The following is a 27,150-nucleotide window of genomic DNA, read 5'->3' on the forward strand; positions in this document are numbered from 1 at the left end:
GTGATAAGGCTAGGTATTAGGTACGTACATACTCCGTGGTCCAAAAGGTCCAAGCACCGGTGATGCCAGGCTCTTCCATTTAAGGATGAGACCCCGTTCTGGTAAGGCCCTGCAAGGTGACCAATCAGATATAGTTATGCGATCCTACTACAGTAGTAGGTATCCTTGCAGCTTATCCCTAAAAGGACTCGTCTCGGGACTCCCGACTGTTCTTCGGGAGGTGTTTGTTCTCTCCGTACACCTTAATAATAGTAGCTGAGTTGATTCGGCCTGAATTTCTATCTTTCCTTCAACCACTTTCGCTGTCCCTCCTCACAACCTCACATCTCCCAGCTGGGCTCCGTCAATCAGCCTGCGGTCTAGCAACCGCAAGAGCTCTTATTCTCAGACCCTCTTTCATCATGGCTCTCCGAGTGAACATCCCTCCGGCCACCCGAATCTGCCTCGTCAGTCTCCTTACCCTCTCCTTGCTGTACAACATTGCCCGATGGCGCCAAATTGACACCACGGGGGGCACACCGACCGTCACCCCCATCGTACCCTACTTTACGCTTGTTCCGTCATATCTCCTCTATTACCCGTGGACGCTCGTGACTGCTACGTTTGTGGAGCGGAACATCTTCACTGTTCTTCTGAACGCCGCCACCCTCTTTTACGGCGGGAAGTACCTGGAGCGGGCGTGGGGTTCACGAGAGTTTGCCAAGTTCATCCTCACGATCGCAGTGATCCCTAATGTGGTCATCGTCCCTATCTATCTCTTAGGTACTGCGATGAGCGGCAGCGCCAGCAGCGGGTACGCCCCTTTCACCCCTCGCGAATGCACCACATCGTGCGCTTTCCCTGCTGACTTCCCGGCGTCCAGTGTCACGCAGATCTGCGGCGGCATCTCGATTCAGGCGTCCTTCCTCGTCGCCTTTAAGCAGCTCGTCCCCGAACACACCGTCACCATCTTCCAGGGCTTGGTGAAGATGCGGGTGAAGCACTTCCCCGCCCTCTTCCTCATCCTGAACACGATCAGCGGTGTAGTCGTCGGCACCCGGGCCGCCGCGCTCCTTTCCTGGCTTGGTCTCGTGACGAGCTGGACCTACCTGCGATTCTTCAAGCGCCAGCCCGACCTGACCGGCACCTCGACCGACGGACTGGGCAGCAGGGGTGACGCGAGCGAGACCTTCGCATTCGCATGCCTATTTCCCGACATCATCCAGCCGCCCATCGCTTTCTTCTCCGACCAGGTCTATGCGCTCTTGGTTGCGGTGAGAGTCTGCACCCCCTTTTCCGAGGAGGACATCGCATCCGGCAATCAGCAGGTCCTGGCCCGCGGCGAAGCCGGTCTTCCCAGCCTTCTTACCAACCAGCGCGGGGGACGAGCCACGGCCAAGCGGGAGGAGGCCGAGCGACGACGCGCGCTGGCTCTCAAGGCCTTGGATCAAAGACTCCAGGCTGCTGCAGCAGCGAGAGCGCCCCCATTGACGTTGAATCAGCCAGGCGCCGCCCATAGTCAGACTCCGACCCCAACAGTAGCAGCAGGACAGGCGATGTTAGGTGAAACTAGCTACACTCCGGACCACGCTTAATGTGAAAATATGCTCAGCACTGCTCCTTTTTTTGTGTTCGTTTGGAGATATCCTTAAAGAATCATTCTTGTGTTGTGAAGGCCAAGGAGGGCTGCCAGTTCGGCTTCCTGAGTCCCATCCTTGCCCGGGCTTGGCTGCTCTTTTTCTCCACCCATGGTGGTGAGTCCTTCAAGACGGGTAGCAATTTGTACTTTCCAGGGAAGTCCACCTGCTTTCTTACTGACTGTATATTTTCACATTATGGATCCAACTGGGCATGTTACGAATGCATCATATGAATGAGAGTAGATACATGTTCGGGTTGGAGGCTATTATCCATTTTACATGACTCACGACCGCGGCAAATTGTTTCTAATTCAATATGCCAACAGGACTTCCAGACTTTCGCTACAAATGGAAAATGCAGGAAGTCATATAGAAAGCCAAATAACACCACAAGAACCGTAGAAGTACAAACTCCCTTAGCAGGGATGTAATATTCTCGACACGAACCACATAATCGAACAAGAGTATAGGAAATATGAAACAGGGAAAATGCTAGTATGCTACAAGTGACCATGACCAAGTTGTGAACCCCACAAACCAAAACTGTAACCGCATCTTGAAAGCAGCTGGAAAGTTATGACACCACCCACACACACAGAAAAGACGAAAGGGACGGTGGAGAGAAAAGCGCAAAAGGAAAGAGAAAACAAAAGAAAGAGAGGCAAAAAAAACAGTCAACAACAACTTCTGTTTTTTTAGAGCTGCTTCAACCTCTCGACCTGTTCTCTAGCCTCCTTCAGCATGCGCTCCTGGTCCTTCTTCACCTGCCGCTTGGCCGCGATACGAGTGCGATCCGTCTTGGACTTGGCGGCCATCTCGTCCAGCTTGCGCAGTTCGGCCGCCTCCTGGGTCGTCGCGGGGATCTCCGTGGCGTTGGTCAGGTTCTTGACTTTGTTCCAGATCTCGGTGTAGGGGAGGTTTCGGACGTCGAGGACGGCGACCTGCTCGTTGTCGGCGGGCGCCGGGGCGTGGGCATCCTTGAGGTCCTCGGCGGCGAGCGAGGCGGCGGTCGTGCTGGTCTTCTGGGCGAAGTAGACGCTCAGGGCGGCGGGCCCGTCCTGGTCCTCCGTCTGGCGGACGGTCATCGGGATGCCCGGGTTGTGATACTTGAGCCGCGGGAGGCAGTTGCGCCAGAAATGCCGGGCGCCTTGGTGGCCGCCGTAGATCTTGCGGGCGTAGGTCAGGTGCAGGCGGGTGATCGCGGGGAATTCTTGGGTCGCCGAGGGCGCCGCGGGGAAGACGGCGGCTCCGGTGCCAACGCGGACGTTGAGAAGCTGGGTAGATTTGCAGATGTCAGTCTCGAGGTTTCGTGGAGTTGATGGTGGGTTGCTCTCCGTCGGTGTTGGGTCTCTTGGAGGTCACGGTTGGTGATCGCCGTATGGAGGCTCGAGGAGATGACAGGGCCCACGGGGTATGTCGAGATCTGTATCAAGAAGGTCTTACCTTCTGTAGGGGTGCAACGAAGTCCAAGTCAGTCTTCCGGGGTGGTATCGACAAGGGGGATGGATGATGGCTAACTTACAGTTTTCAGCTTCCGCATCCGCTTGAAAACGTTGACCATTGTGACGGGAGTGGCTCGCAAGCTCTCTGTATACTATGCTGTAGTGATACAGAAATGGATTCCAGCGCAGATCCGGCAGCGACTGGTTGCAATTTGTCCGCGGTGGTTCAAGGTGCTTTCGCTGCTGGTTGGAAGCTTCCGCGTTGATTTTTGGGCGGAAAGAAAAGCAGCCGATATCTAATCACGTGATGCAATGCGATACGGCCGGGCTCCAAGGCTACCAATGCATGTGTTCGACCTAGCACGCAATACAATATCGCGTGTTAGATAGAATTGATCATATAGATAGTGGGTCGAAACTAGGTGAGTCAGGGTTGGCCTGTATTTGTACCTGAATGAGGTTTTATGTAATCTACTACCATCCTCAACACTAAGCATAGATCCGTCCATTCCTCCCCGGCTCAGCCAGTAGTTAATCTGGGGTGTACAAACAATACACTCCTTCACCAATATATTATCCCTGTGAGTCACAGACTGCACCCATAAGCAACAGATCCCAGATAGGACCTCTAGCTCATACTCATTCTATTTAAAGCCAGACAAAGCCACCTTCCTATCGAATTTCAGTTCCATATTATACCGTCAATTGGTTTGCAGCGAGTTCGGAGTAGAAAGAGGCAGGCGGTGACTCACGGACCGCCTTTTCCCACATACGGAGGAATTCTTTTCGAACCCCGCGGCGACTCGAGACGATCTATAAGACTCCGCTTTCCATCCTTGCCCCAGGGCTTCTTTATCTTCATTTCTACGAGAAGAAGACCTTCTATCTGGAGCAATGGCAGCCGCTGCTGCTTCCGCAGCTGCGCTCGATCAGGGCAACAGCACTAAAAACACTCTGAAGCTGGAAAACGTGCGACTCACTTGCCCCTCTTCCTACCGCCAGAAGCCCCTCTTTGTCATGCAATCCGTGCTAACCTCGATCTCACTCACAGACCGAGAAGAGAGACACCCTTATTGCTATCGAGAAGAAATACCAACAGCAATGGAAGGAGAACAAGGTCTTCGAGGTCGATGCCCCCTCCGACGCTGAGGTGCCTTACGGCAGCATCTCCGCGGCGGAGCTCCGCGAGAAGCACCCCAAGTTCTTCGGAACCATGGCTTATCCCTACATGAACGGTACTCTGCACGCTGGTCATAGTTTCACTGCCAGTAAGGTTGAGTTCATGACTGGTGTGGCCCGTATGGAGGGCAAGCGTGCTCTCTTCCCTCTGGGTTTCCACTGCACCGGTATGCCCATCAAGGCTTGCGCCGACAAGCTCCGTGATGAGGTCCAGAAGTTCGGCCAGAGCTTTGAGAACTACAAGGAGGAGAGTGAGCAGGAGCAGGCTGCTGTCGCCGCCCCGACTCAGGAGGTCAAGGCCGAGCAGGCCGAGAAGTTCTCCGGCAAGAAGAGCAAGGCCGCCGCGAAGACTGTCAAGATGAAGTACCAGTTCCAGATCATGTTGGCTATCGGTATCCCTCTTGAGGAGATCCACAAGTTCGCCGATGCCGCTTACTGGCTTCAGCACTTCCCTCCTCTCGCTATCCGCGATCTCGACAGCATTGGTGCCGGAATTGACTGGCGCAGACAGTTCGTCACCACTGACGCCAACCCCTACTATGACGCCTTTGTCCGCTGGCAGATGAACCGCCTCCACGAGCTCGGAAAGATCCAGTACGGTAGCCGTTACACCATCTACTCCCCCAAGGATGGACAGCCTTGCATGGACCACGACCGAACCGAGGGTGAGGGTATCGGACCCCAGGAATACACCGCCATGAAGCTGAAGGTCAAGGAATGGGCCCCTCAAATTGCTGAGTTGGTCAAGGGTAAGATTGAAGAGGATGCGAGCGTCTACTTTGTCCCTGCTACTCTCCGCCCTGAGACCATGTATGGCCAGACCTGCTGCTTCCTCGGCCCTAAGATCACCTATGGTCTTTACAAGGTGAAGGAGAAGGAGTACTTTGTTGCCACCAAGCGAGCTGCCTGGAACATGGCCTTCCAGGGAACTTTCTTCACCAGCGAGAACTTCCCCAAGTCTCAGGACCAGCTGCCTCTTGTCGTCGAGGCCCCCGGATCGGCTTTCGTCGGAACCCTCGTCAACGCTCCCCTCTCTTTCCACACCGAAGGTGTCCGCATCCTCCCCATGGAAGGTGTCTCGGCTACCAAGGGTACCGGTGTCGTCACCTCCGTCCCCTCTGACAGTCCTGATGACTACGCCACTCTGCTCGATCTTGCTAAGAAGCCCGAGTACTACGGCATCAAGAAGGAGTGGGCTGAGCTCGAAATCTTCCCTCTTATTGAGACCCCAACCTACGGAAACCTCACTGCTCCTGCTCTGGTTAAGCAGCTTAAGATCAACTCTCCTAAAGATGTCAACCAGCTGGCACAGGCTAAGGAGCTCGCCTACGGTGAGGCCTTCTACAAGGGTACCATGCTTGTTGGTGAGTTCAAGGGTCAGCCCGTCAGCGCTGTGAAGGACAAGATCCGCAAGGCTCTCTACGACAGCGGAGATGCTTTCCCCTTCGCCGACCCCATGGGCAAGGTTGTCAGCCGCAGTGGAGATGACTGTGTTGTTGCCTATCTCGGCCAATGGTTCCTGAACTACGGTGAGAACGACGCCAAGTGGCAGCAGGACACCCTGGACCACGTGGTCAACACCTTGAACACCTACTCCAACGAGACCAAGAACGGTTTCGAGAAGAACCTCTCCTGGCTCAACCGCTGGGCTTGCGCCAGAACGTACGGTCTGGGTTCGAAGCTGCCCTGGGACCAACAGTTCCTGGTTGAGAGTTTGAGTGACTCTACGGTCTACATGGCCTACTACACCATCGCTCACCTTCTGCACGGTGACCGCTACGGTAAGACTCTCGGCTCGCTCAACATCAAGGCGGAGCAGATGATCGACGAGGTCTGGGATTACGTCTTCTGCCGCCGTGAGCTCAGCGACGAGCTCATCTCCAAGAGCGGTATTAACAAGGAGGCCTTGCTGCAGCTGCGCAGAGAGTTCGAGTACTGGTACCCCTTGGATGTCCGTGTCTCCGGAAAGGATCTCATTCCCAACCACTTGACCTTCTTCCTGTACATCCACGTTGCACTCTTCCCTCCCGAGTACTGGCCCAAGGGTGTCCGTGCCAACGGTCACTTGCTCCTGAACGGTGAGAAGATGAGTAAGAGTACGGGTAACTTCTTGACCTTGAAGGATGCCGTCGAGAAGTTCGGTGCCGATGCTACTCGCATCGCCTTCGCCGATGCCGGTGATGGTATCGAGGATGCCAACTTCGAGGAGACCGTTGCCAACAGCAACATTCTCCGTCTTCACACCCTGAAGGACTGGATGGAGGAGACCATTAAGGATGAGAGTCTGCGCACCGGCCCTGCCGATTCCTTCTGGGACAAGCTCTTCGACAACGAGCTGAACAGCCTGGTCCGTGAGACCAAGAAGCACTACCAGGAGTAAGCACCCCCTAAACTGCCTGAATGATTACCCTCCAGTAGCTAAGTAACACCAACCAGCACCAACTTCAAGCTCGCCTTGAAGTCCGGTCTGTACGACTTCGTCAGTGCCCGTGACTACTACCGTGAGGCCACCTCGACCTCCGGAGTCGGTCTGCACCGCGACATGGTGGCGCGGTACATCGAGCTCCAGGCTCTGATGATCGCCATCATTGCTCCTCACTGGGCCGAATACGTCTGGCTGGAGATCCTGAAGAAGGTTCGTCTGCCAACACAACCCATATCCCCCTATCCTTCCCATTTAAAATCTAACATCACCACCAAGCCCGAAACCATCCACAAGGCGCAATTCCCCAGCGTCCCCGAGGTCTCGCCGGAGCTCTCCGCCGCGCTGGCCTACACGCGCGCGACCTCGTCGAACATCACCTCGGCCGAGGCGGCCTTCGTCAAGAAGCTCTCCAAGGGCAAGCAGGTGACGTTCGACCCGCGCAAGCCCAAGAAGCTCTCCATCTACGCGGCCAAGAAGTACCCGCAGTGGCAGGAGAAGTACATCGACCTGGTGCGCGAGGCATTCGACGGCCTGGCCATCAACGACAAGGCGCTCAACGCCCAGGTCGGCAAGCTCGGCGAGATGAAGAAGGCCATGCCCTTCGTCCAGGCCCTCAAGCGCCGCCTCGTCGTCAACCGGGAGGCCCCCGACACCGTCTTCGAGCGCAAGCTGCCCTTCGACGAGTTCGCCGTCCTCCAGGAGCTGCGGGGCGCCATCACCCGCGTCACCGGCGCCAAGGCCCTCGAGATCATCGCCGTCGACGAGGGCGGCAAGACCGGGGAGGTGCTGGGCACTGGGGAGAAGCGGGAGGGCCTCTTCGCTGAGAACGCTGTCCCCGGTCAGCCCTCGTTCCACTTCGCTAACATTGAGTAAATGTGCTTGAAGTACCCGTAAGATTAGGGCTAGTGTGGGTTGAATGGAGAAGGGACGGGAAGGGAAGGGAGTTCGTCCCATCCTGCCTTTAGACCAGTTAGACAGACCGCTTGGGGGAAATGATTGACATCTTTGGAACAGAAGCAAACATTGCATATGGAAAAGAAGAAGAATTCTAAAGTTGATGATGTTACGTCTAAATCTTCCCTGATTTACTATTTAGCTTGTCTTGCCTAGATGTGTGAGTAGTCCGGTAGAGAGTCCTCGGTATGTCGAGATACATATTTTTGAACCACAGTTCGGAGCAGACTAAGGCGGCACAATCTGGTGACTACCACAACACTAAAACAATAAAAGGAACAAACCTAAACCGAACATTTGCAAACATGGAATAAGTATATCTAGATGCTCTGATTTATGCTAAACTGGAAATTGAACAAGTGGAAAGCCATCGAGAAGAGATTTCCGATATTCGCACCACCACTTCTTTGTAAACAACAATGACGAAATGAACAACACCAATCGCTATGCGGAACATGACAAGGTAGAACAAGCTAGTATACATTTACATGCCTACACCTACCCTCGGAGGACCCAACGGGAAAGAAAGAAAAAAGAAACAGGGAACCTAAGAGGAGGAAGCACGACGGCTGGCCTTCACCCGTTTCTGATGGCTGATGCTCTGGCGGCCGCGACCTCGCGCCTGCCGTTTCACCGCCGCCTCTTTCTCGGCGATGTACTTGTAGCACTCCAGGGGGGCCCGGGATCCGATATGACGACCGTGGGGCGTGAAGACCTCGACCTGGGGCGTGCGGGAGAAGGCCGCCACATCCTTGGACGCGCCGAGCAGGTAGTCGTCGTCCATGTCCTCGTCGTACTCATCGACGGTGAGGGCGTGCGACCTGGCGCGGGTCTGCACGGTGAGCTCGACCCAGCCGCAGCCCTCGATCAGGACGTCGGCGGCCATGACCCGGTAGGGGAGCTCGGGGATGGGTTTGCCGTGGTCCGCGACGGCCTTGGCGATGGAGGTGGGGAGGTGGGAGTGGGTGACGTCCCACTGGAGGTCGATGCGGCCGGCCGAGGCGAAGGTGCCCACGGTGTCGTTGCGGAGGATGGGGTCGCCGGGGTAGGGGCGGTCGCCGCGTTGCATCTCGATGGCCTTGTCGGTGCGGGTGACGTGGGTCTCGAAGGGCACGAAGCAGGCCGCCAGGATGATGTCGTCGGGTCGCACGGCGGTGATGCGGATGAGGCCGCCGCAGAGGAGGAGCGATTGGCCCGGCTTTACGGTCAGGCGCTCGGGCTTGACGCGTTTCGTCATCATGAGGTTGCGTTGGTGTTCGGGCCGCACGTAGTTGGTGAGGTCGCCGCGTTCGAGGCCGGGGAGGTCGATCATCTCGCCCCGGCCGCGGCCGAAGGGGATGCGGATCGGGGAGACGGTCGTGCCGGCGAGGGTAGAGACCACGGGGAGCACGGGGAACATGTCCTCACGGGGTGCCGGGGGCAGGAGGCTGTCCGAGTCGAGAAAGCTTGGGTGCTCCTCCAGCTGCTGCTGGCCCTGCCGCTTCGACTCGATATCCCGTTGTTCAACGAGGTCCGCGATCTTCTCTAGGTTTCTCGAGTCTTTGGGAAAACACGCCTCGATGAAACTACTTTTGCCGACATTGGCCTTGCCAACTACCCAGACGCCACCCACGTGGTTCTGGATCTCCTCCTTGACCTGCTTGGTCCACCAGCCTCGCTGCGCACTGATCATGTGCACCTGGCCCAGACGGAACTCTTCAGACGACAGATTGAGTTGGATACGGAGCATCTTGCGGATGTACTCCATCTTCGAGTTGACCAGATCCCACGTAGGGGCTAAGAGATCGGACCTCGTGATGACAATGTGAAGGGTTGGGAGCCTCTTGGAGCCCGAATACTGGTGGGTGGCCGAGCGACGGTTCCGCGAGCGTGGTTCCATGATGTTCAGTGCTTTGTAGATATTTGGAATGAGAGACATGGGGAAGTCGGCTGCGTCCACCAGATGGTAAACATGGTTATGCTTGTGCGGCGACTCGTCCAGGTATGCCCGGATGGAGTCGATCGAGGGTGAAATGGCCGGGACGGCCCTGTTGTGGTGAAGGAGGTCGTGGCATCGGTCACAAATCTGTATAGGCGCTTGTGTCTTTGCGAGATATTCGCCAGCAGCAGCAGCATCTTTCTCAAGATATCTCTTGGCTAAATAGGGGATCATCCGTGTGTCAGCACAGACACAATGCACAGGAGGAGAGGGGGGTGCAACTGGAATATCACTCACGTCTGGCCGACGACTCGCCCCAATCTGCAGCTTCTTTCGCGATATACTGCTGGATTCTTTCTGCCGCCTTCTCCCCTTCAGCGTCCGGGGCTGCGACAAGCTGTTGCGCCTCCTGCCCAAGCTTCCGTACGTGCTTTCTGGTTTTGCTGTAGTACCCAGGCTCGGCGGGCTCAACGGTCTGTGTATACGCCCCGCATCCTGGGCAACAGACAGGCAGCGAATCCGGATAAATCGATGAGGAGATATCGGGTGGGGAATCGGTCGTGGAGTAATTGCGTAGCTCTTTGCTGAGATATTGACTCGTGGGCTTGCGGCGGGCAAGGACTTCCGGCCGCGTCAATAGGTACAATGGGAGTGGTTTGGCGCGGGACTGGAGTTGCGACGGAAGTCGGAATATCCTAGTCGTTCTTGGGACAATCCGCCCGAGATATGGCGGCATTTTGAAATTTATACAAGCAGGAAATGCGGCGAAAAGCGTTGCAGCAAGAAACTTTGATTGATAGTTGTTGACTGATAGTTGATAGCATCGATGGTCCACTTGGCGGGCCGTAAAAAAGTTGCTGTGGCGAACCCAGAGTCATTGGCTTGTGATGACTTGCTACTGGTAGTGGCAATCTCTCCTCCAAGATTCTTGTAGACCTCATGTCCATAATATTCAATTGGTATAAACAACGTTTGCTTGGCTATTGAGTAGTTACAAGAAAGCAATCATGCATAAAAATCATAATAGAAACCCAGAGTAAAGTAACAGTGAATGCCCAGCCCAGACCATGCGCCACGCAAAACCATTGACCATCAAGCGATATACCTTTTCAAGCCTTCGCTTTCCCCTTTCCCTTGACATCTTCTACCTCATCTTCTTCCTCAGAGTCACTCATGAACTCATCATCCTCATCGAACCCGATATAACGCCGAGGCGCACTGCTGCGAGTCGCATTTGACGGACCAGGCGCATCGACCATCCCCTCCTCCTTCGCATCATCATCATCCTCAACCTCACTCCCCTCCCCAGTAGACGAAGTATCCCGATCACTGCCCTCACTGGCGCTGGCGCTGGCGCTGGCGCTGGTGCTCGAGCCCCCGAGGATCGTATCGCGCAGATTGTCCGTCCACATGCCGTCCTTCATGGCCATCAAGACCGCCTCGCGCGCCTTCTCGTTCATCTCCTCCTTATCCTCCATCCACTGGCCGTCGATCTTCTGCTTCCCGCCGCCGTTTTTCAGCTCCTCCTGCCGCTTCTCCGCCGCCTCCACGACGGCCTGCCACCGGCGGCGGCGCTCCTCCTTTTCCTTTTTGTCCATCTCCGGCTTCAGCGCCAGGTACTCGGCCAGCGCCTTGGCCTCGTTGACGGTGCGGAGCCGCCGGCCGTCGAGGTTGCGGCTGGAGCCATTGTCGTCGCCTTGGTTGCGCTTGCGCTTGCTCGACATGCGCCCGCCGGCGGCGCGCAGCTGGGATCCGAAACCACCCTTGCCTCCGCAGAGGGGCACGCTGAGCCGGAGGGGGAGAAGGAGGGATGGTGCGGTGGTGGCGGCGTCGCCATTCGTGCTGCTGCCGAGATAAGGCAGGAGCGGTTCGGCGGAGGGGAGGAGTTGTTTGTTGTTGGTGGTCGTCAGGATCAAGGAGTGGAGTGGGATCGAAGGCGGGAGGTAGGATGAGATTTTATCTGTGAGATCGGCGAGACTCGAGGATGAGGGCAGCGAGAAAGTGACCGTGCAGGGAAGTGAAAGTCCCGGGAAGGATGAAAGGAGCACGTTGATGTTTTGCGGCGCCATGTTGTTCGTGTGTTGAGCTGCGCGTGATATGGAAGAAGGCTGATATGGGTTCCGCGATGAGAAGAGAGATGAGTAGAAACTCAACCCTTGCGACAGTTGTTCAAGGTGGAGTCAAGGTTCGATCTGACGAAGCGAGAGACGCTTGCTGGGCGGAGGTCTAGAAGTAATAACGCAATGCGGAGAGTTTCCCCCGATAAGAGCGGATCAATGACTAATTGCCTGTCCACGGCAGGGGCCTAAGGCCTAAATACACGTGATGCAACAGTTACACGTGACCCAACCTTATCAAGCTAGCGGAAATCGATTAGGGCGACAACCCTATAAGCGCTTCCAGATTGGGAATCACCGCACTTTTTCCACTCGCCGGGCAGCCCGCTCCACTCAACATCAACTACTCTTAAACCACCCTCTTCGCGCGTTGTTAGAGCGATTCCCCGAAGAGCGCCAGGAACTCGCAACAATGTGAGTATAGCCCCTTTTTTGTTGAAGATGCGCTATGCCAATGATGATATGAACCCTGACTAACACTTCGCAGGCTTATCCCCAAGGAAGACCGCAAGAAGATCCACGAGTACCTCTTCCGCGGTATGTGATTCATTCTCTTCGCCCTTCGTCGCGTCCTCCCTAGTCCTTGGGATGGGATGGATATTTGGATAGACTTGGTGTTTCTCGATTCACAATTCTACCTTATGTCGTTGCCGTCTTGATGTGGCTGTGTGGAGGGTTGATTAAAGAATCGACAGAATGAGGATGGGTTTACTAACGAATATTATCTGCAGAGGGTGTGCTCGTGGCCAAGAAGGACTTCAACCTTCCCAAGCATGGCGACATTGACACCAAGAACCTCTACGTGATCAAGGCCCTCCAGTCCCTTGACTCCCGCGGTTACGTCAAGACCCGCTTCTCGTGGCAGTACTACTACTACACCCTCACCCCCGAGGTATGTTATCGCGTTATCTCAAAGACATGATGGACCAGGGTCTAATGCTTCCTCCGTCTCCAGGGTCTTGACTACCTCCGCGAGTGGCTCCACCTCCCCGCTGAGGTTGTCCCCGCTACCCACATCAAGCAGCAGCGTTCCCACGCTCCCCCCCGTGGTATGATGGGTGGTGAGGAGCGCGAGCGCCGTCCCCGTGCTCCCCGTGAGGGTGGCTACCGCCGCCGCGAGCAGGGTGAGAACAAGGAGGGTGGTGCCCCCGGCGAGTTTGCCCCCAGCTTCCGTGGTGGCTTCGGCCGTGGCCGTGGTGCTCCCTCTTCCTAGAGGAATGTCGCCTGCAGGTCTTCCAAGGGTTACACGGGATGCTGCTAGTGTGGCTTGAGTAGACGTCCAGTCAGAAATTGCTACACTATGCACTTCCTCAAACCGAAACAAAAATTGGGATTATGCCTGGCTTTTCTGTCTCGATACCATGAAATAGTTAGGATTAATGGCATGATTCATGACTTCATCTTTGCTTTGCTTCTTTCGTAAAATAATTGTTAAGATTGTCAAGGCGATGGGTCATAGCCGTTTTTTTGGGCTCAACGCTATGCTGTGTCTCTTGAACTAGCTGGGGAATCTCTTACGGTCGTAGCGGATAACGGCTTGTAAGATGACTGATGCGCCGGTTGCACAATCATCTGCAGAGCAGAATTCTTCCGGATGATGGCTCAACCCGTCTTTGCATGGCACGAAGATCATGCTAGTCGGGACCCTCTTCGAGGTAAAGACACTGTCGTGGCCGGCACCACTCATGATCGTTCTCGTCAGAGACTTGGGGTCTGTTGAATTAGAATCCGCAACGACTGCCTCTGCAGATTGCTGAACGCAGTCGATGCAGTCCGGGTGGAACTTCACCACCGGTGAATCGAAGTCCAGAGTCCATTCCACGCGACAAGGCTTCCCAATGGGCTTACCTTCTTCCGCTGCGATAGCATCGAAGTCCTTCCTCAATTGCCTTTCCACAACATTGACCAACTCATCCTCTGGGCCGCGGATATCCAAAGTAAAGCTGACGACGCCAGGGACGGTGTTCACGCTGCCGGGCTTGGCCTCCACGATGCCAACGCTGGCCAGGCACCCATGAGAGGAAGCAACCTCGCGTGCACGCACCATCATCTGGGCGAAAGCATACAAAGCATCTGCACGATGCTCAAAAGCGGTAGTACCCGTATGGGTATCTCTGCCGACAATGGTGAGGCGGAACCAGCGGTATGCTTGGACGGCTGTGACGACACCTACGTGCTGGCCTGCAGTCTCGAGATGGGGTCCTTGTTCAATATGAAGCTCGAAGTGAGCAGCCATTGGAGTCTTCTTGTATGAACATGGGACACTTCCAAGATAATCGATCTTCTCAAGTGCCGATTTCATGGTCTCTGGGGCTGACGACGCCGTGGGTAGAGATGCAACCGTTGGGACTTCCTTTAGGTCGTGGGCTTGCGACAGGGAGATGCATTCAGCCCATACTCCAGAGGAGATCATGCTGATAGGGAACCGCGCGCCTTCTTCACTAATGTACTCATCAGCGCAAGCCTTTCAAGTGAAGGAAGGTCGATTGCCATACTTCGTCCAGTTGACCACGCCTACACCACCCTCTGTCTCGAGACCCATGTCGTCCATGGACTTTAACGCTTCGATGCCGGAGAGGACACCCAAAATCCCATCGTAACGGCCGCCCGTCGGTTGCGTATCCAGATGGCTGCCGATAAAGACAGGGGGCACATCTGTCCTGCGCCCAGGACGAACTGCAAAAATATTACCCATCTCGTCGATGGTGACTTGACATTTGAGGGCTTTTGTCGTTTCAATGAACCAATCCCTCACTTGCTTGTCCTCTTGCGACAATGCCAGGCGCTGCATTCCTGTATCCGTGGGGCCACTATTCCATTTGATTAGCTTAGGGATTCCAAACTTGACCGACGGCTCTTGTTTGATGGGATCGAACAAGGCTGTTTTCATCCCATACGGAGCGTGACCGCTACGACGAGTTGTGTACTTCGCAGAGGGATGGTCCGGGACTTACTCTCCCCATCGAATGCCTGAGCCCCATTGACAGCTGTGGTGAAGGTCCTTGGCAAGGCGATCTTTGTTGGCTCTAAGAGCTGAGACTTGGGCCTCGGTCAGCTCCGTAGACAACATGGCTTGCGTCCACGAGACGGAAAAGTGTCGACGTTGGTTTGTCCGGATGATCCTCAATGGAAACAGCGTAGGCCGTCTGAGCGCAAATCTCGCTATCCTAGCAGGACTTGGTGTGTAGATCTGGAAGCAGATCATGCCGCGCGTCTCAGGCGACAAATTCAGGGTTTATGTACTTAGCACTTGGGTCCCCTGTATGTCCAGTGACTGTCTAGATAAGAGAGGATCCCGATAAGATAGCGAGCTGCCATGCTGCGGGGGTGGCAGTCTCGGTCTTCCCGCCGAATCATATGTCTGCTGATGCTTCTCGGCAAAGACCACATGTAGACTATGTAACATTAGTGGAGAGCGATTGGGGGTTCTTCCGGCACGCCTATCGTATAGGACGACCCTTTTGGGTGGCTAGTTAGTGTAAGTGAGTGAGTTTCGCGCAAAGGACCCAGTGCTCTCCAAGGACTTAAACCAACTAAGGCAAGTGCTGCCGAATGGACATTAAAAGACTGGAACATACTCAATGCACTCATTCATGCCCCGTACTGTTTTCAGACTTGATCGACCCAGTTTATATAGGCTAGGGTGATCGTAGAGGAACCAAAAGACGCGTAGGATATACGACACCATCATAAAATGTAGTACATGGCAAGTCTCTGTGGCTTGAGTCGCATACGCCTGACAATCGATGACGTGGAGTCGATGACGTGGAGTAAAATCAATGTTTATAAGTAAGATCTAGTAGCTGTGAAGGAAAATGAGTTGTCTCAACCAATTCTATAGACAGAAAGAAAGACTGCTCCGCTGTGCGTAGCGAGACATCGTACCCGCAGTGCGGCTGCTCCGCATAGAGATGGCGTTACGCCCACTGACCTCAAAGCCAAACGACACGCACCGCAGCCCCCAGAACGACCTCATCTAGGGGTTAGAAAATTCAGGAAAAGTCAGAATCCTTTTAAGCACCCCCTGAAAAGTCCATTGATCGAGAAAAAGAAAAACAATAAAATCGACAGCTGTGTCGAAGAAGAGTCCAAAGATTGAGAAGAGGAGTTTTGTGGGCAAACCACGGCCATCTCTGGTAAAAGGCAAGAAATGGGTTCTGAGCTAGTTTGTCCCACTCCTCGGAGGTTGGCTCTTATTGTATCCTATATGTTACCTTTTGTCAACGCCTACCAGCGTTCGATCCGCCGTCGGCGCCTTTCCCCTCTTTCTTTCTTTTTTCTCCAATTCCTCGTTTCCGACTCCTCCTCTCCCCGTCGCGTTCCGCCTTTGGACTAAGAAGGTTGACCTTGCTTGACCCCGCATTCTGTCATCACGACTCTGGTTCCCAAACAACTCCACGCATCCCGAGCCTCTCACTCCGCGCGCATATACAGCAAAATGTCTGCCTGTATTTTCTGCAAGATCATCAAGGGTACCTTCCACCTCTGCATCTCGATACGCAAAACCAAATCACATTGATTACTCCTCCGACACGACCTGTATTCAAGCAGCTAGCTAACGGACGATATGAACAAATAGGTGATATCCCTTCGTTCAAGCTCTTCGAGAGCGACAAGGTCTTCGCCTTCCTTGATATCCAGCCCCTCAGCAAGGGCCACGCGGTGAGTATCTTCGGTGCCAAACATCTCGTCACCACATGATAAAAGCATCAACCCCGCACGACACCTCGTCTCGTTCACACGAACCCAGCAACATAAGCATAAGCCATCTGCACCCCATGCCACTATTCCTCCTAACAATCCCCATCTCTCCTCCAGCTCATATTCTCAATCACAAGTAAACAAGAAAATAAACCCACTAACCAGTGAAATCCATACAACCAGCTCGTCATCCCCAAGTACCACGGTGCGAAGCTCACCGACATCCCCGACGACCACCTTTCAGAACTCCTGGTAAGTTGAAGACTCGCAACCGGGAGACTGGGGAAGAAACTGCACAAGGCAATCCAAAAGCAAAGAGATCTGTCTTTTTAAAAGGGCTGCATTCCTTCGGGGACCTTGAGGGACGCACAGCAACCCACATCCCCCTCACCGACACGCAGCCCCCGGAACTCTCGCAGTCCCATGCACAACTTTGTTTGCTCAGACTTCTAACTTGTCGTGCGACTATCCAGCCCGTAGCGAAGAAGATCGCGCAGGCGGTCGGTGCCACCGACTTCAACATCCTCCAAAACAATGGTCGCATAGCACACCAGGTCGTGGACCACGTTCACTTCCACATGGTAAGCCTCTTTCTTCGCTTTGCTTCAGCGGAAGGGGTGACGATCCCCAATAATAACCATTATATAACCCGCAGATCCCCAAGCCCAACGAGACCGAGGGACTCGGCATCCATTGGCCCACTCAGGAGACGGACATGGACAAGCTCAAGGCTCTATTCGAGGAGATCAAGGCGAAGATGTAGATACCTAGTTAGCAAGCTAACTGATCCTAAATCCTCACGTGTGTCCTCCAATCGCTGTGCGCTGGAAACTGCACCGCCGTCGCTAAGATCCTATCTCAACCGTAAGTCGCTCCTCGAAAGCGGTTGTAGGGATGCTTGCTAGGTAGCCATCGCGATTTCTGCGACGGGGCAGTAGCCGTGGCCTAGTCAACAGATTGTGTCAACCACCGTGTTACCGCGTTGATCGATTAAGACCAACCTTACCTACCAGGGAAAATGCAAACATGACTTGTCCTCAATTGCAGGAGGAACATCTGAAACACACAAGCAAAGTGTTTGGTCCGTCGATCGACTTTGTTCAAGATGGTTTCAGGACAAGTTCCATACCGCGATGCCAGTGTATGAACTATGATCGACAGAGATGCTCATTTTTGGGCTCGGGCCAGGGCCACCTGTGGGAAACATGCCCGATATGGTAAGTGCTTTCAAGATCACTGGATGGATAAGGATCCTCCCCAGATGTATGATGGGCTAAGTTCACAAATGAAAATTTACCAGTCAATCTACTTGACAAAGGTAATCCGAAACAAAATAATGGAAAGCCTGGAGCTCGTGAGCCTCCACTCTATTCCATTGCTAGCCACAATTACCATATCAGGAAATGTGTTCCCGGAGACAAAAATGACCCAATCCAGTTGTACATATAGAATTGCTCTTTCCAGGTCGTTATACCGTGACAAGGCATCATTAGGACCCACAGAGACATCTATCATATCACACAGGGTAACAAATATAACAATAATGTATTTATACACAGACCTTTGTAATTTAGGCTAGTTCGCCCATCTAGGTTCTATCCCTCATGAAGCGCATTTCCCTTCGTCTTGACCTCGTCCGGGTAGAACTCAATCTTGCCGCCACCCTGGATGATGTTGAGTCGATCATAGAGGGAGGTAGCCCGGACATACGAGTCGAGCTCCCAGTATTGAGCTCTCAACCGCTCAATGAGACTGTTCCTCGTCTCAGTCGCGGTCTTCAAAGCCGAGTCATCCTTCTTCTGGCTGGCTGCAATCCAGGCAATTGTGGCACCTTGCAACTCCTTGGCGAGTTGCTGTCGCTCGGCGATCATCGCATCGCGCTTGGCAGTGTCCTCCTGGTTCTTGTTCTCGTCGGGTTCGGCCTCGACGTACTTGTAGGCCCAGTTTTCGTCACCCTCAAGCTCTTTCCAAATTTGATCCCTAGGAATGAACTTCTCCAAGTCCTGGACATTCTTGGTAAACTGGATCTTCGAGGCGACCACGGGGTCAAGCCAGCCCTTGATGACGTTCCAGATTCCTGATAAAATGGTTAAGAATATTGCAAGCTGTAAGTAGTCCAAGGGAATAACAAACCGGAAAAGATCCAGGGAGCCTTGTGGATTAGGACCACTCCCAAGCACTCCGGGTAGTTGGCTTCGAAGCATTTGATCATATACTTGACTGGATGATAGTCCTGCGACAAGTTAGAACAGATAAGATGACGATTGGGAGGAACTTACCATATTGCTCAGCGAGAAGTCGGTCATATCAAAAACAACGCACTAGTCTAAGTCAGTGTCTGGTTTCATAGAGCCGATGTTTCAATACCCACAGCTGTCTCGACAGGAGGCGCAAGCATCATTCGAGCAGTCTCAATGGTGTAGACAGTGAACCGATCGAGTGCCTCCACCTCTTGATCCCCTGCTTTGTGCAAGCGCACTCTGACCACACAAATAGGCCGACCGGACTTGTCAACACCATGCAGGAAGCTCTTGCCCATGCGGAACTGCAGCAAGAAGTCCTCGCCAGCCTTCTTCTCAACAGGATCGGCGGTTTGGCTCTGCTTCAACGCGCCATGCTCGCCATTCTTCATGATATCTTCGTCCAGCTTGACCTCCTGGAGTCTCCATCGGAGTGTAGAGATCAACATAATCAGCGCCTTCTTGACATCCCACTTGCGCGCCCGCAGGAAACGGAGCAGCAACGAGTCGGGATTGTCGTGCTTGATCATGTTCCATAGGCTGGTTCGGATCTCTTCGGGTTTCATATCAACCAGAGCCTGCTGGAACTCCTTCGACTGTCCGTACTTATCGTCTCCATCGGTGATGCTGATCGAGGCCAGACTGGTTGATATGTCGCTTGCTGACTGAGAGCTAGCTGAATCGTCTTCAGCCTCGTCACCGCCTCTCCCGAAGAGGCCGAATCGCCGCTTCGTAGGCTTCTTCTTTTCCTGGGCTGGGGTAGGTGAAGGTGCTTCGCTGGGTTGTTGTTGCAATTGCTCGAGACCTTCCACGCCACACACTTTGAGCAGCAGAACCCAAAACTCCTGGAGCTTTGCTTCCTGTTCGGGTGTGAGGTTGCCCACGGTTCCGGGTTGAGCTTCAATAGGCATGGTCTTCAACGTATCGATTATACCGAGAAAAGGCGAATCTGTTTCTTGATGAGGTTTTGAGGAATCGGGAGAAGGTGGAAGTCCGTCGTCAACTGTCCAGTATTTATCCTGCAGCCAGGTTCCTGCACCGACTAGGAGTAGGGTGAATGTGATCGTCCAGAAGGTTGAAGCCTTCCTCGGTTCGTACTGATGCGATGGAGAAGTGGAGTAAGCCCTCGGTGAGTTAGACCAAGTTATAGGGCTTCGATTCCGACACAAGCACCTGGGGATCTGTGCACGGCCTAGATTCTGAAGTCTTGCGGGCGCAGAGGGAATCAGATTGGCCGAGGAACGAAGCAGACGGCGGCGCAAGGAAGAACAAGCATGCATGTGCTTCTCTTTGGGCGACTCCTGAGTCTTGGTAGGAGATCTGATCTAACTGGCGATCCTTTAGCGCTTCTTCCTGAAGGTTTCCGACTTTGTTGTGCCAACGCTGGAGGTGAAACGTGAGAGGATGATCAGACCCTCAAAAATCGAGCCGGGAATGCGGGGAAAAGAGGGAGGCAAGAGCGCAAGAGGCGAAAGGAAGGAGGAGTGGCTGCTTTAGTCACGGTTGGAACAATCAGGGTCCGTCAGGTCCGAACTGCGATCGGTGTGTTGAACCAAAGGGGGGGGGGGGAGGAGGGGGCCACTAACTGAGGGTGGGGATGAAATGAGATTATGAGGAGAGTTGTTGCGGTCGAATTATCCGGGCTTTCCTATCTGAGATAGTCTTGCACTCGTGTGTTCTCTTCCTTTTGCTTAGCCAGGGGACTTGGGATCCTCCAGAGATCCCTAATTATAGTCGGGGCCATCCCATTAATTAGTTGAACACTAACCTGGTCCAGGCAGCGATCTGGCTTAGGGCCTGATGGATATGGCATCAATGATCCACAGCCTGTCCAACTGGTCCAGTGACCGCACCTTCCCAAAGCGGGGGAATCAACAACAGCCCGCCCGCCGCCCGCCGCCCGCACCGAACCTTGCAACCGTCAACAAACCTACGATCTATCAGAATTATCACGCCGATTCAAGACATTCATCTGAGGAACAAACTTCCGAGATAGCTGAATATTCAATCCACTCTCTGTCTCAATTGTGCGCTGCGCAGTGCCGTATCGCAAGCATCTGATCTCTATCCCGACCCTCGGATCTCAATTCAGCCAACCACGGTCATCATGGATGCGTTTTCTCGCTCAGCATCGCGCCCTCGGCCCTCTTCTCGACCCACGACCCCCTTGCGACCCAGTTCACGCTCCTCGTTCCGCGAAGCCCATGGATATGGAAGCAGTATTGGCAATGCTGGCTATACACAACCCGCCATCAATGCGTTGGAACCCCAGTTCGCGGAACTCGCAGACTCGATGGCGGATCTAGAAGCCAACTTCATGCATCTCCAATTAATGCATGAGAGCTTGACACGATTCAGCGAAAGCTTCGCCAGTTTCTTGTACGGAATGAACATGAATGCCTTCTGTGTGGATTTTCCAGAGGTATGAGACTGCTCAACCGCAATAGTCTGATCCGTATTTCACGATGGTCAATTTGCTCATTCATCTCAGGCACCGATCGCAGAATCATTCCGGAGGGCAAAGCAAGCGGAGACGCAAAGCGGTACAGCTCCATTGTTTAATTTCCCGAGTATGAGATATTGACACTCAATAGCAGCTGAAGCGGAGGCAGCGCAAGCGACCAATGACGCAGAAATGACTTTCATGTATGTCGCCCAGAGTTTCCGCCTCTTTCCTTCTCCTTTTCGCTATCATACTGAACACATTCTTTGACCTTAGGACTACGGATACCTCGTTTGTCGAAAACCCACCGAGCATGATCTCTTCCAAGCCCACGCCAAGGATCCCGGCTTCTTCGCGCGGATCTACAAGAGGAACCACCAGAGGAACAACCAGAGGGGCCACTAGAGGAACGCGCGGCTCGACAACTGGGCGATATGCTACAAGAGGCTCTAGCCGAGGATCCCGGCCCAGTGCGCTGCCCCGGGGAAGAGGCGTTCGGTGATCAAGAGCAGCAGTGAATGAGGACATGAGAAGCGACATGAATTACGGCAAAAAACTTATGCGCATACAGGGGTGCACGCTCTTGGCCGCTATCCCACGCGACTGGCAGGCCCGGCGAGGACAAAGACCCGCACACATAGGACGATCTAGGTCGTGAAGATGTTGCGATGGTGCCTGCGAAGCAGACTGCGGTGACCTATCTTGGTATACGATACTGCTTGACAAGCACAGGAAAATTGGTATACACAGGTTTTTAGATTGTGTGTTGGTAGATTAGTCTCAAGATAGCTCTTCAATGCTCAAATTGCATTGGGGGACAATGTACACAACATTCTATTGTGAGGAGTGACTTTCGTAGGTGAATGGTAGTTGGCCTTGTTGCGAAAAGGTGTATTATTGCACTTTGATGTGTTACTTCGTACATATTGGCGCAGGAGGCGATCTCGGATCAAGTGAGGATCCGGCGTCTTATCGCCGCCGGAGCAGCCGCGGTCGACCCTTGCGCAAAAAAAGATCTGACCTGACCTGCTTCTTGCGCCTCCTCAGCAACGAGACCCAGGACGTTCTGTAATTGTCTGTCTCTGGGATCATTGCTCTATAATAGTCTTACTCTCGCATGCTCTTCATTCTATAAGCCTCTCAGGACTTCTGGTTCGTGGTGGGAAGGATTATTGCCGAAGCAAGGCTGGACAAGAAGCTCCGTCCAGACTGAATCCACCCGCTTCCGATCCCCGACAGCGGAACCCTCCGGTGGCTGGCGGAGTCTCTCCAGTGTGTCACTCACGGGCTGCTGCAACTTTTACTCTATTGCGGAGCTGATCTATTCAGTATCCCCACTGTCTTTATATTGGATCTCATAAGGTACTGTGATCCGTGTTACAAATTATCAAATACTTCCTCCCAGTCCTTGTTTCTTGGCCTGATTCACAGACAATACTGATGTGGATGACACCTAGACCTTCCCCAGTGCTGCAATGCATGGATCCTCTCTGATCTGCAGTTGACCTGCTGAACATCACCCCTCTCCTCTTCTCTTGATTCATAGAGTCTTGACCTTGGCTGTGCCGGTTTGACTTTCTTGCGCTCTTTGTGAAAACCCCCTGTGTCGTGCGTCGGATCCGTCATGGCGACCGTAGCGACCGTGGCCAGTGTGGTCTCTGTCTCATTGCTCTCGGAGGCCGAATTCGGCTGCGGTATGTACACCTTCTAGACCATGCATTGTCTGAAATATGGTATTGATTGCTGATATCTCTACGAAAGAGCACCTGGCCACCCAGATAGGACAAGATGCCAACACGGCGGAGCAGTTCAAGAGCTCCTTTATCAAGGCGCATAACTCCCTGGCGGTCTTGCCCAAGCCTGTGGACGGACTCATTAAGAATCCTCGTTCAAGGGCCCACGGGTTCTTAAAGCCCAAGTATATTTGCTTGACATGTTCAGAAACCTGCTTGATGAGCGAGCGGCAAGCTCACACCGATAAGACGGGTCACTCATTCTGTAAGTCATCCTCGCCGAGTGCGCGGCCAACCACTGACCCTCCTAGTCATGGATTCTCGAGCTCGCAATCTCTATTGTCAGGGCTGCGGTGACTTTGTCTTCGATCATGGGCTGGAAAGATTGCGCTGCTCCGCAGCAGAAAGTGCCTTGCAAGGTAAGCATGCGCGCTCACCGGACTCATTGCCATGGGCGCTAAAATCGCACCCAGTCGCCAAGAAACGTCGATTTAGCGATAGTTCAGCAGATGAGCTATACATTCGGAGCAATGCCACCAAACGTCCCTGCGCAAAACAGGGCGTCAGGGGCTTGTTCAACTTGGGCCAGACCTGTTATCTGAATGTCATCCTGCAGACTCTCCTACACGATCCAATCCTCAGCACATATTTTCTAGGAGATGGTCACCAGCCGCATGACTGTACTATTCCCGACTGTGTAGGCTGTGCAGTCGCTGAAGCATTTGCCGACTTCAACAGCATCGACAAGGCCGAAGGGTTTACTGCTTTGAATCTTCTTGTGGCGTCATGGCGCTCGAGTCCCGTATGTGCACCATGGTTTTCATTCTAATAGTCTCGCTAACATGTCATGCACTACAGACACTAGCCGGCTATCAGCAACAGGACGCTCACGAGTACTATCAATTCCTCGTGGATAAACTCCATGCAAGCACCGAGGACCACCACGAGAACCACCAGAAGGGATGTCCTTGCTTCTTCCACAAGACATTCTACGGCAAGCTCCGTAGTAGCGTGACATGCGACAAGTGTGGCAATGTCACCAAAACCGAGGACCCGATGGTGGACCTCAGCCTCGATGTACAGGTGAAGAAACGAGCCATGGGTGGTGGGGTTGGTTCGTCGACCCCAACGCTGAGTGGTTGCCTTGAGAGTTTCACCTCCCCGGAGAAGCTCATGGCAGGCGTATACAACTGCAGCCAGTGCAACGGGGGCTCTCAGAAGGCGACCAAGCAGTTGCGGATCAAGAAACTGCCGGCCATCTTATGCATGCAGCTCAAGGTACAACTTTCCAACCCCCACAAATCCTTACCAGTCTAGACTAAACCAAAAATCCCAGCGATTCGAGCACAGCGCCTCTGTCTCCGAGAAACTCGAAGGCCGGATTGAATTTCCGCTTTCCATCAACATGCTCCCGTACACGACGAATCCACACTCCAAGGTTGACAAAGCACGCTTCATGTATGACCTCTCATCCGCCGTCGTGCACAAGGGCAAGCTGGATTCGGGTCACTATTACGTTTACTGCCGCCAAGGAGACGAGGTAAGACTTCTCCCCTTGATCCTTCCAATGCACTTCCGCCCCTCTCAATCCTTCCTTCATCCCGTCACCCTCTTCGCCTAAATACTAACCCCAAACCAAAACAAGCAGTGGATGCTCTTCAACGACGACCAAGTAACACCAGTGGCCGAGGCAGACGTCCTCAACGCAGACGCCTATCTCCTATTCTACAACCTCCGATCCCTAGCCTCTGCACCACAGTAATAACACACGTCTATTTGCTCTCAGGCTCTTTCCTTTACATATACATCTTCTACCTCACACCCCCTGAACCTGCCGCATCAATTCCCCATCCCGGTACATATCATCATCATCATCATCATCATCATCATCATCATCGATAGCTCAATAATACCTCCCACTATTCCCAATTCCATTCCCGGCGGACCTTTTGCCATTCATTCTTATATTCCGACTTATTACTTTGGTGACCCACATCGCAGTCTGTTCTTAAGTGATTCTAGTTTCCAGCACCAAAATCCCTTCTGGAGTATGAAACCTGGGTCCGGGACCATGGAGTTAGATCACCCCCCCCCGTGTTGTATTGCCCACTTGGTTTTTTTTTTTCACTCAGTTCCGTGTCTACTTTTGTCTTTCGCATACACTGTATGAATAAGTTTGGGGGGCGGTGAAATTTCCAAATCGGCATAGCATATGATTCATAGCCATAGCACTATTTGCACTCGTTAGAAACCCTTTTTGAGCTCTGGTTCATACGTGATAGGAGATAGGTTGGTAGGAAGGTAGGGCGGGCAAGGAAGTATCCTCTGCATGTCTTTCTTGGGGGTCTTATTTTCTCCAGCGTTGTGGAGGTTATTTTGGGATATGGTTTGCATCCGATGTGGGGTCTTCGGTAGCATACCTAGTATTTAGCAACTTGAACCTTGAAGGGAAAGAAGAATGTATACTTCCATCAAAACTGGGGTCTGTGATTGGCTTGTGGACTGGCTCCTTTGGAGCTACCGAGGTTCCAATCCGATAGCACAGTACGGTGTCAGGTGGGTGCCCGGCTAGAGCTAAATGGGTACAGTATTGTTCAGGGGCGCCGCGGGCATTCAACTACACTACGAGACGGGCGATGCGGTCTCCAACTTAACCACTACGATCAAGACATCGGAGGAACCGCAAAGACCACAGGACAGATGGAGAAGGGTCCCATAATGCACACGATAGGGATCAGTCCAGCACGAAGCAGCCCCAACGGGACGGAGCCCACGCTTAGATATGCCAGCCAGACCCCATGCGGTGACTCGCTTGCATCGCAAAAAACCAACCCAGACGATCGATCAAGTTATCCGAAGGCATTGTTGGGGAAAACAGCAAGGAAAGAAAAGCAGATGAAGCATCCCTCAATTTTTATGATTTCATTTCTTGTTTTTCTCTCGTTTCTCGGCTCTCTAAAAAATTCAAAATCCTCCCCGAGTACCAGATGAGTCCCCAGTCCGAAATTTGCTTTGTTTTCAAGAGCAAATCCTAAGCCATTGTCCGAGCGGATTGGGGGGTTGTAGAGAAGTTCAAGGATTCGCGGCGATTCTCTGGAGTTGTTCGAAAGAGAGAGAACAAGAAAAGGAAGAATTCCTCCTCTCCATTTCATCACTTCATTTTGGTACCGAGCGCCCGAGCACGTGAAAGAGATCCGTCGTGAACAAAGGAAAATTGAATTCGGAAGAAGGAAGGAATTTAACGGAACTGAAGGAGGTGAGGCATTAGCTAAGGTTGTTCGGGTGGGTTGGTGTGTGCATGTTGTGTGATGTGCAGGATATCCATGTGTGCCGTCGCCCTTTCGAACTTGTCTTCTCGTCGTTTTATTGTTTTGATTCCCCTTTCCTCCGGTGTTGAGTATGTCTAGTCCATTTCCACGGTCGCAAGCAATGATGTGTATCCTCCAATCGCGGGCGCAGATTGTATGGTAGAGCAAGGTGTGTAGGTGAAGATGAAAACCAACCTTGTAGAAACCGATGTCCGAGGCCTTCTCACGGAAGCACTGACGGCAGATGTTCATCTGTAATGCATTCTCAATCAGTTCACCAGTCCCAAAGATTCGAATTGATCCAACTAAGAGTATATCAGGTGTTCCATACCCCGTACTTGCGGATGAGACCGGCGCGGTGGGAGCAGACACGGCTGTATTTTAATCGAGCATAAATCAGTCATTTGTCCATTGGGTGTTCCTTCATTTTGGCATTCCAGTTCGTCGCGTGATTCCCCTCCTCTTTTGATCGTTTCTCTTCGCAGTTTCCAGATTTCAGGGGGATTAAACACACCATCCACGGGAGCCCTTGCCGAACCTATACAACGAATCTCCGTTAGTCTCACGAAATATACCCTCAATCTTTCAATCGGATCGCGTCGAACAGGGAGCACTTACTGGCGGGGACGGCTGTACCAAACAGACTCGTGAGTCATCTTGAATTTTCTGAGGCGAGAGAAAACCTGGGGGATGAGGTCGGGTGTTTGGGCAGGCGGATTTGTCGTCGGCTGGGCGTTGAGGGGATTCAGACAAAAAGGCTAGGGTTGAAATTCCGTTGTGTGCTTTCCTGCGCTTGCCCGGTCGGCGGGCTCGGACCACCTCGCTTGCGGGCCACTAAGCCGGTTTGGGCTGCTCAATCACATGATCACAATCTGGTTGATCGACGGGGAATGGAGAGACGGGCGGTGAGGGAGGCGCCGGCGGGTTTCCCTCCGCCTTTCCGGGCCTCGCTTATCATCATCCTTCCTGTCACTGGCTTTGGGGGGGGGAGTATACATGAGACGGCCTTAGAGAGGCCAAATGTTCACGCGGAGTCAACATGTCTTGGTTTCTCAGTCAACCTAGAGCTAT

The 27,150-nt window shown here is 53.3% G+C and overlaps 14 protein-coding genes across 14 annotated transcripts; 7 read left to right on the forward strand and 7 right to left on the reverse strand.

The window, feature by feature from the left end:
• Nucleotides 1-215: 215 nt before the first annotated feature.
• On the forward strand, nucleotides 216-1,704 carry BO95DRAFT_123629 (rhomboid family protein). Its single transcript, XM_025580464.1, has one exon. The coding sequence runs from the start codon at nucleotides 402-404 to the stop codon at nucleotides 1,572-1,574; it is 1,173 nt and encodes a 390-aa protein (XP_025442609.1). The 5' UTR covers nucleotides 216-401; the 3' UTR covers nucleotides 1,575-1,704.
• Nucleotides 1,704-2,223, reverse strand: BO95DRAFT_123636 (uncharacterized protein). Its single transcript, XM_025580465.1, has one exon. It carries the CDS (start codon nucleotides 2,131-2,133, stop codon nucleotides 1,834-1,836), a length of 300 nt encoding a protein of 99 aa, XP_025442610.1. The 5' UTR covers nucleotides 2,134-2,223; the 3' UTR covers nucleotides 1,704-1,833.
• A 91-nt stretch (nucleotides 2,224-2,314) lies between these two features.
• BO95DRAFT_362395 (mitochondrial 54S ribosomal protein mL61) lies at nucleotides 2,315-3,180 on the reverse strand (the record flags this gene model as incomplete). Its single annotated transcript, XM_025582578.1, has 2 exons — nucleotides 2,315-2,917; nucleotides 3,142-3,180. The coding sequence occupies 2 exons, from the start codon at nucleotides 3,178-3,180 to the stop codon at nucleotides 2,315-2,317; spliced, it is 642 nt and encodes a 213-aa protein (XP_025442611.1).
• A 629-nt stretch (nucleotides 3,181-3,809) lies between these two features.
• On the forward strand, nucleotides 3,810-7,773 carry BO95DRAFT_388572 (leucine--tRNA ligase CDC60). Its single transcript, XM_025583559.1, has 4 exons — nucleotides 3,810-4,030; nucleotides 4,113-6,616; nucleotides 6,677-6,875; nucleotides 6,942-7,773. The coding sequence occupies exons 1-4, from the start codon at nucleotides 3,956-3,958 to the stop codon at nucleotides 7,536-7,538; spliced, it is 3,375 nt and encodes a 1,124-aa protein (XP_025442612.1). The 5' UTR covers nucleotides 3,810-3,955; the 3' UTR covers nucleotides 7,539-7,773.
• Nucleotides 7,774-7,941: 168 nt separating this feature from the next.
• Nucleotides 7,942-10,336, reverse strand: BO95DRAFT_514193 (uncharacterized protein). Its single transcript, XM_025591662.1, has 2 exons — nucleotides 9,835-10,336; nucleotides 7,942-9,755 (listed from the first exon to the last, which is right to left on the reverse strand). Exons 1-2 carry the CDS (start codon nucleotides 10,271-10,273, stop codon nucleotides 8,167-8,169), a joined length of 2,028 nt encoding a protein of 675 aa, XP_025442613.1. The 5' UTR covers nucleotides 10,274-10,336; the 3' UTR covers nucleotides 7,942-8,166.
• A 137-nt stretch (nucleotides 10,337-10,473) lies between these two features.
• BO95DRAFT_442483 (telomere maintenance SDE2 family protein) lies at nucleotides 10,474-11,790 on the reverse strand. The gene has a single exon (XM_025586434.1). It carries the CDS (start codon nucleotides 11,604-11,606, stop codon nucleotides 10,647-10,649), a length of 960 nt encoding a protein of 319 aa, XP_025442614.1. The 5' UTR covers nucleotides 11,607-11,790; the 3' UTR covers nucleotides 10,474-10,646.
• Nucleotides 11,791-11,957: 167 nt separating this feature from the next.
• On the forward strand, nucleotides 11,958-12,867 carry BO95DRAFT_362236 (40S ribosomal protein eS10; the record flags this gene model as incomplete). The annotated part of the gene is made up of 4 exons (XM_025582573.1): nucleotides 11,958-12,068; nucleotides 12,155-12,191; nucleotides 12,386-12,546; nucleotides 12,610-12,867. Coding segments are annotated over 4 exons (567 nt in total), but the record flags the coding sequence as incomplete, so codon positions are not given.
• Nucleotides 12,868-12,986: 119 nt separating this feature from the next.
• On the reverse strand, nucleotides 12,987-15,176 carry BO95DRAFT_442484 (M20 family metallo-hydrolase). Its single transcript, XM_025586435.1, has 3 exons — nucleotides 14,609-15,176; nucleotides 14,150-14,464; nucleotides 12,987-14,095 (listed from the first exon to the last, which is right to left on the reverse strand). Exons 1-3 carry the CDS (start codon nucleotides 14,857-14,859, stop codon nucleotides 13,153-13,155), a joined length of 1,509 nt encoding a protein of 502 aa, XP_025442616.1. The 5' UTR covers nucleotides 14,860-15,176; the 3' UTR covers nucleotides 12,987-13,152.
• An 806-nt stretch (nucleotides 15,177-15,982) lies between these two features.
• Nucleotides 15,983-17,368, forward strand: BO95DRAFT_412990 (HIT family protein). The gene is made up of 5 exons (XM_025584264.1): nucleotides 15,983-16,126; nucleotides 16,234-16,316; nucleotides 16,539-16,607; nucleotides 16,829-16,936; nucleotides 17,011-17,368. Exons 1-5 carry the CDS (start codon nucleotides 16,093-16,095, stop codon nucleotides 17,116-17,118), a joined length of 402 nt encoding a protein of 133 aa, XP_025442617.1. The 5' UTR covers nucleotides 15,983-16,092; the 3' UTR covers nucleotides 17,119-17,368.
• Nucleotides 17,369-17,614: 246 nt separating this feature from the next.
• On the reverse strand, nucleotides 17,615-20,290 carry BO95DRAFT_442486 (CRAL-TRIO domain-containing protein). Its single transcript, XM_025586436.1, has 5 exons — nucleotides 20,182-20,290; nucleotides 18,727-20,086; nucleotides 18,635-18,676; nucleotides 18,489-18,588; nucleotides 17,615-18,432 (listed from the first exon to the last, which is right to left on the reverse strand). The coding sequence occupies exons 2-5, from the start codon at nucleotides 19,873-19,875 to the stop codon at nucleotides 17,951-17,953; spliced, it is 1,773 nt and encodes a 590-aa protein (XP_025442618.1). The 5' UTR covers nucleotides 19,876-20,086; nucleotides 20,182-20,290; the 3' UTR covers nucleotides 17,615-17,950.
• A 114-nt stretch (nucleotides 20,291-20,404) lies between these two features.
• BO95DRAFT_412995 (DASH complex subunit DAM1) lies at nucleotides 20,405-21,864 on the forward strand. The gene is made up of 4 exons (XM_025584265.1): nucleotides 20,405-21,017; nucleotides 21,087-21,138; nucleotides 21,190-21,241; nucleotides 21,315-21,864. The coding sequence occupies exons 1-4, from the start codon at nucleotides 20,703-20,705 to the stop codon at nucleotides 21,538-21,540; spliced, it is 645 nt and encodes a 214-aa protein (XP_025442619.1). The 5' UTR covers nucleotides 20,405-20,702; the 3' UTR covers nucleotides 21,541-21,864.
• A 798-nt stretch (nucleotides 21,865-22,662) lies between these two features.
• Nucleotides 22,663-24,533, forward strand: BO95DRAFT_463442 (putative ubiquitin C-terminal hydrolase Ubp8; the record flags this gene model as incomplete). The annotated part of the gene is made up of 7 exons (XM_025588992.1): nucleotides 22,663-22,732; nucleotides 22,800-23,036; nucleotides 23,083-23,190; nucleotides 23,245-23,573; nucleotides 23,630-24,049; nucleotides 24,108-24,311; nucleotides 24,420-24,533. The coding sequence occupies 7 exons, from the start codon at nucleotides 22,663-22,665 to the stop codon at nucleotides 24,531-24,533; spliced, it is 1,482 nt and encodes a 493-aa protein (XP_025442620.1).
• Nucleotides 24,534-25,393: 860 nt separating this feature from the next.
• On the forward strand, nucleotides 25,394-25,914 carry BO95DRAFT_123930 (uncharacterized protein). The gene has a single exon (XM_025580467.1). The coding sequence runs from the start codon at nucleotides 25,472-25,474 to the stop codon at nucleotides 25,760-25,762; it is 291 nt and encodes a 96-aa protein (XP_025442621.1). The 5' UTR covers nucleotides 25,394-25,471; the 3' UTR covers nucleotides 25,763-25,914.
• Nucleotides 25,915-26,274: 360 nt separating this feature from the next.
• On the reverse strand, nucleotides 26,275-26,735 carry BO95DRAFT_326303 (40S ribosomal protein uS14; the record flags this gene model as incomplete). The annotated part of the gene is made up of 4 exons (XM_025581853.1): nucleotides 26,275-26,331; nucleotides 26,411-26,453; nucleotides 26,594-26,617; nucleotides 26,698-26,735. Coding segments are annotated over 4 exons (162 nt in total), but the record flags the coding sequence as incomplete, so codon positions are not given.
• Nucleotides 26,736-27,150: the final 415 nt, after the last annotated feature.

Source organism: Aspergillus brunneoviolaceus (genome assembly GCF_003184695.1).
Source record: "Aspergillus brunneoviolaceus CBS 621.78 unplaced genomic scaffold BO95scaffold_31, whole genome shotgun sequence".
Classification (NCBI taxonomy): domain Eukaryota; kingdom Fungi; phylum Ascomycota; class Eurotiomycetes; order Eurotiales; family Aspergillaceae; genus Aspergillus; species Aspergillus brunneoviolaceus.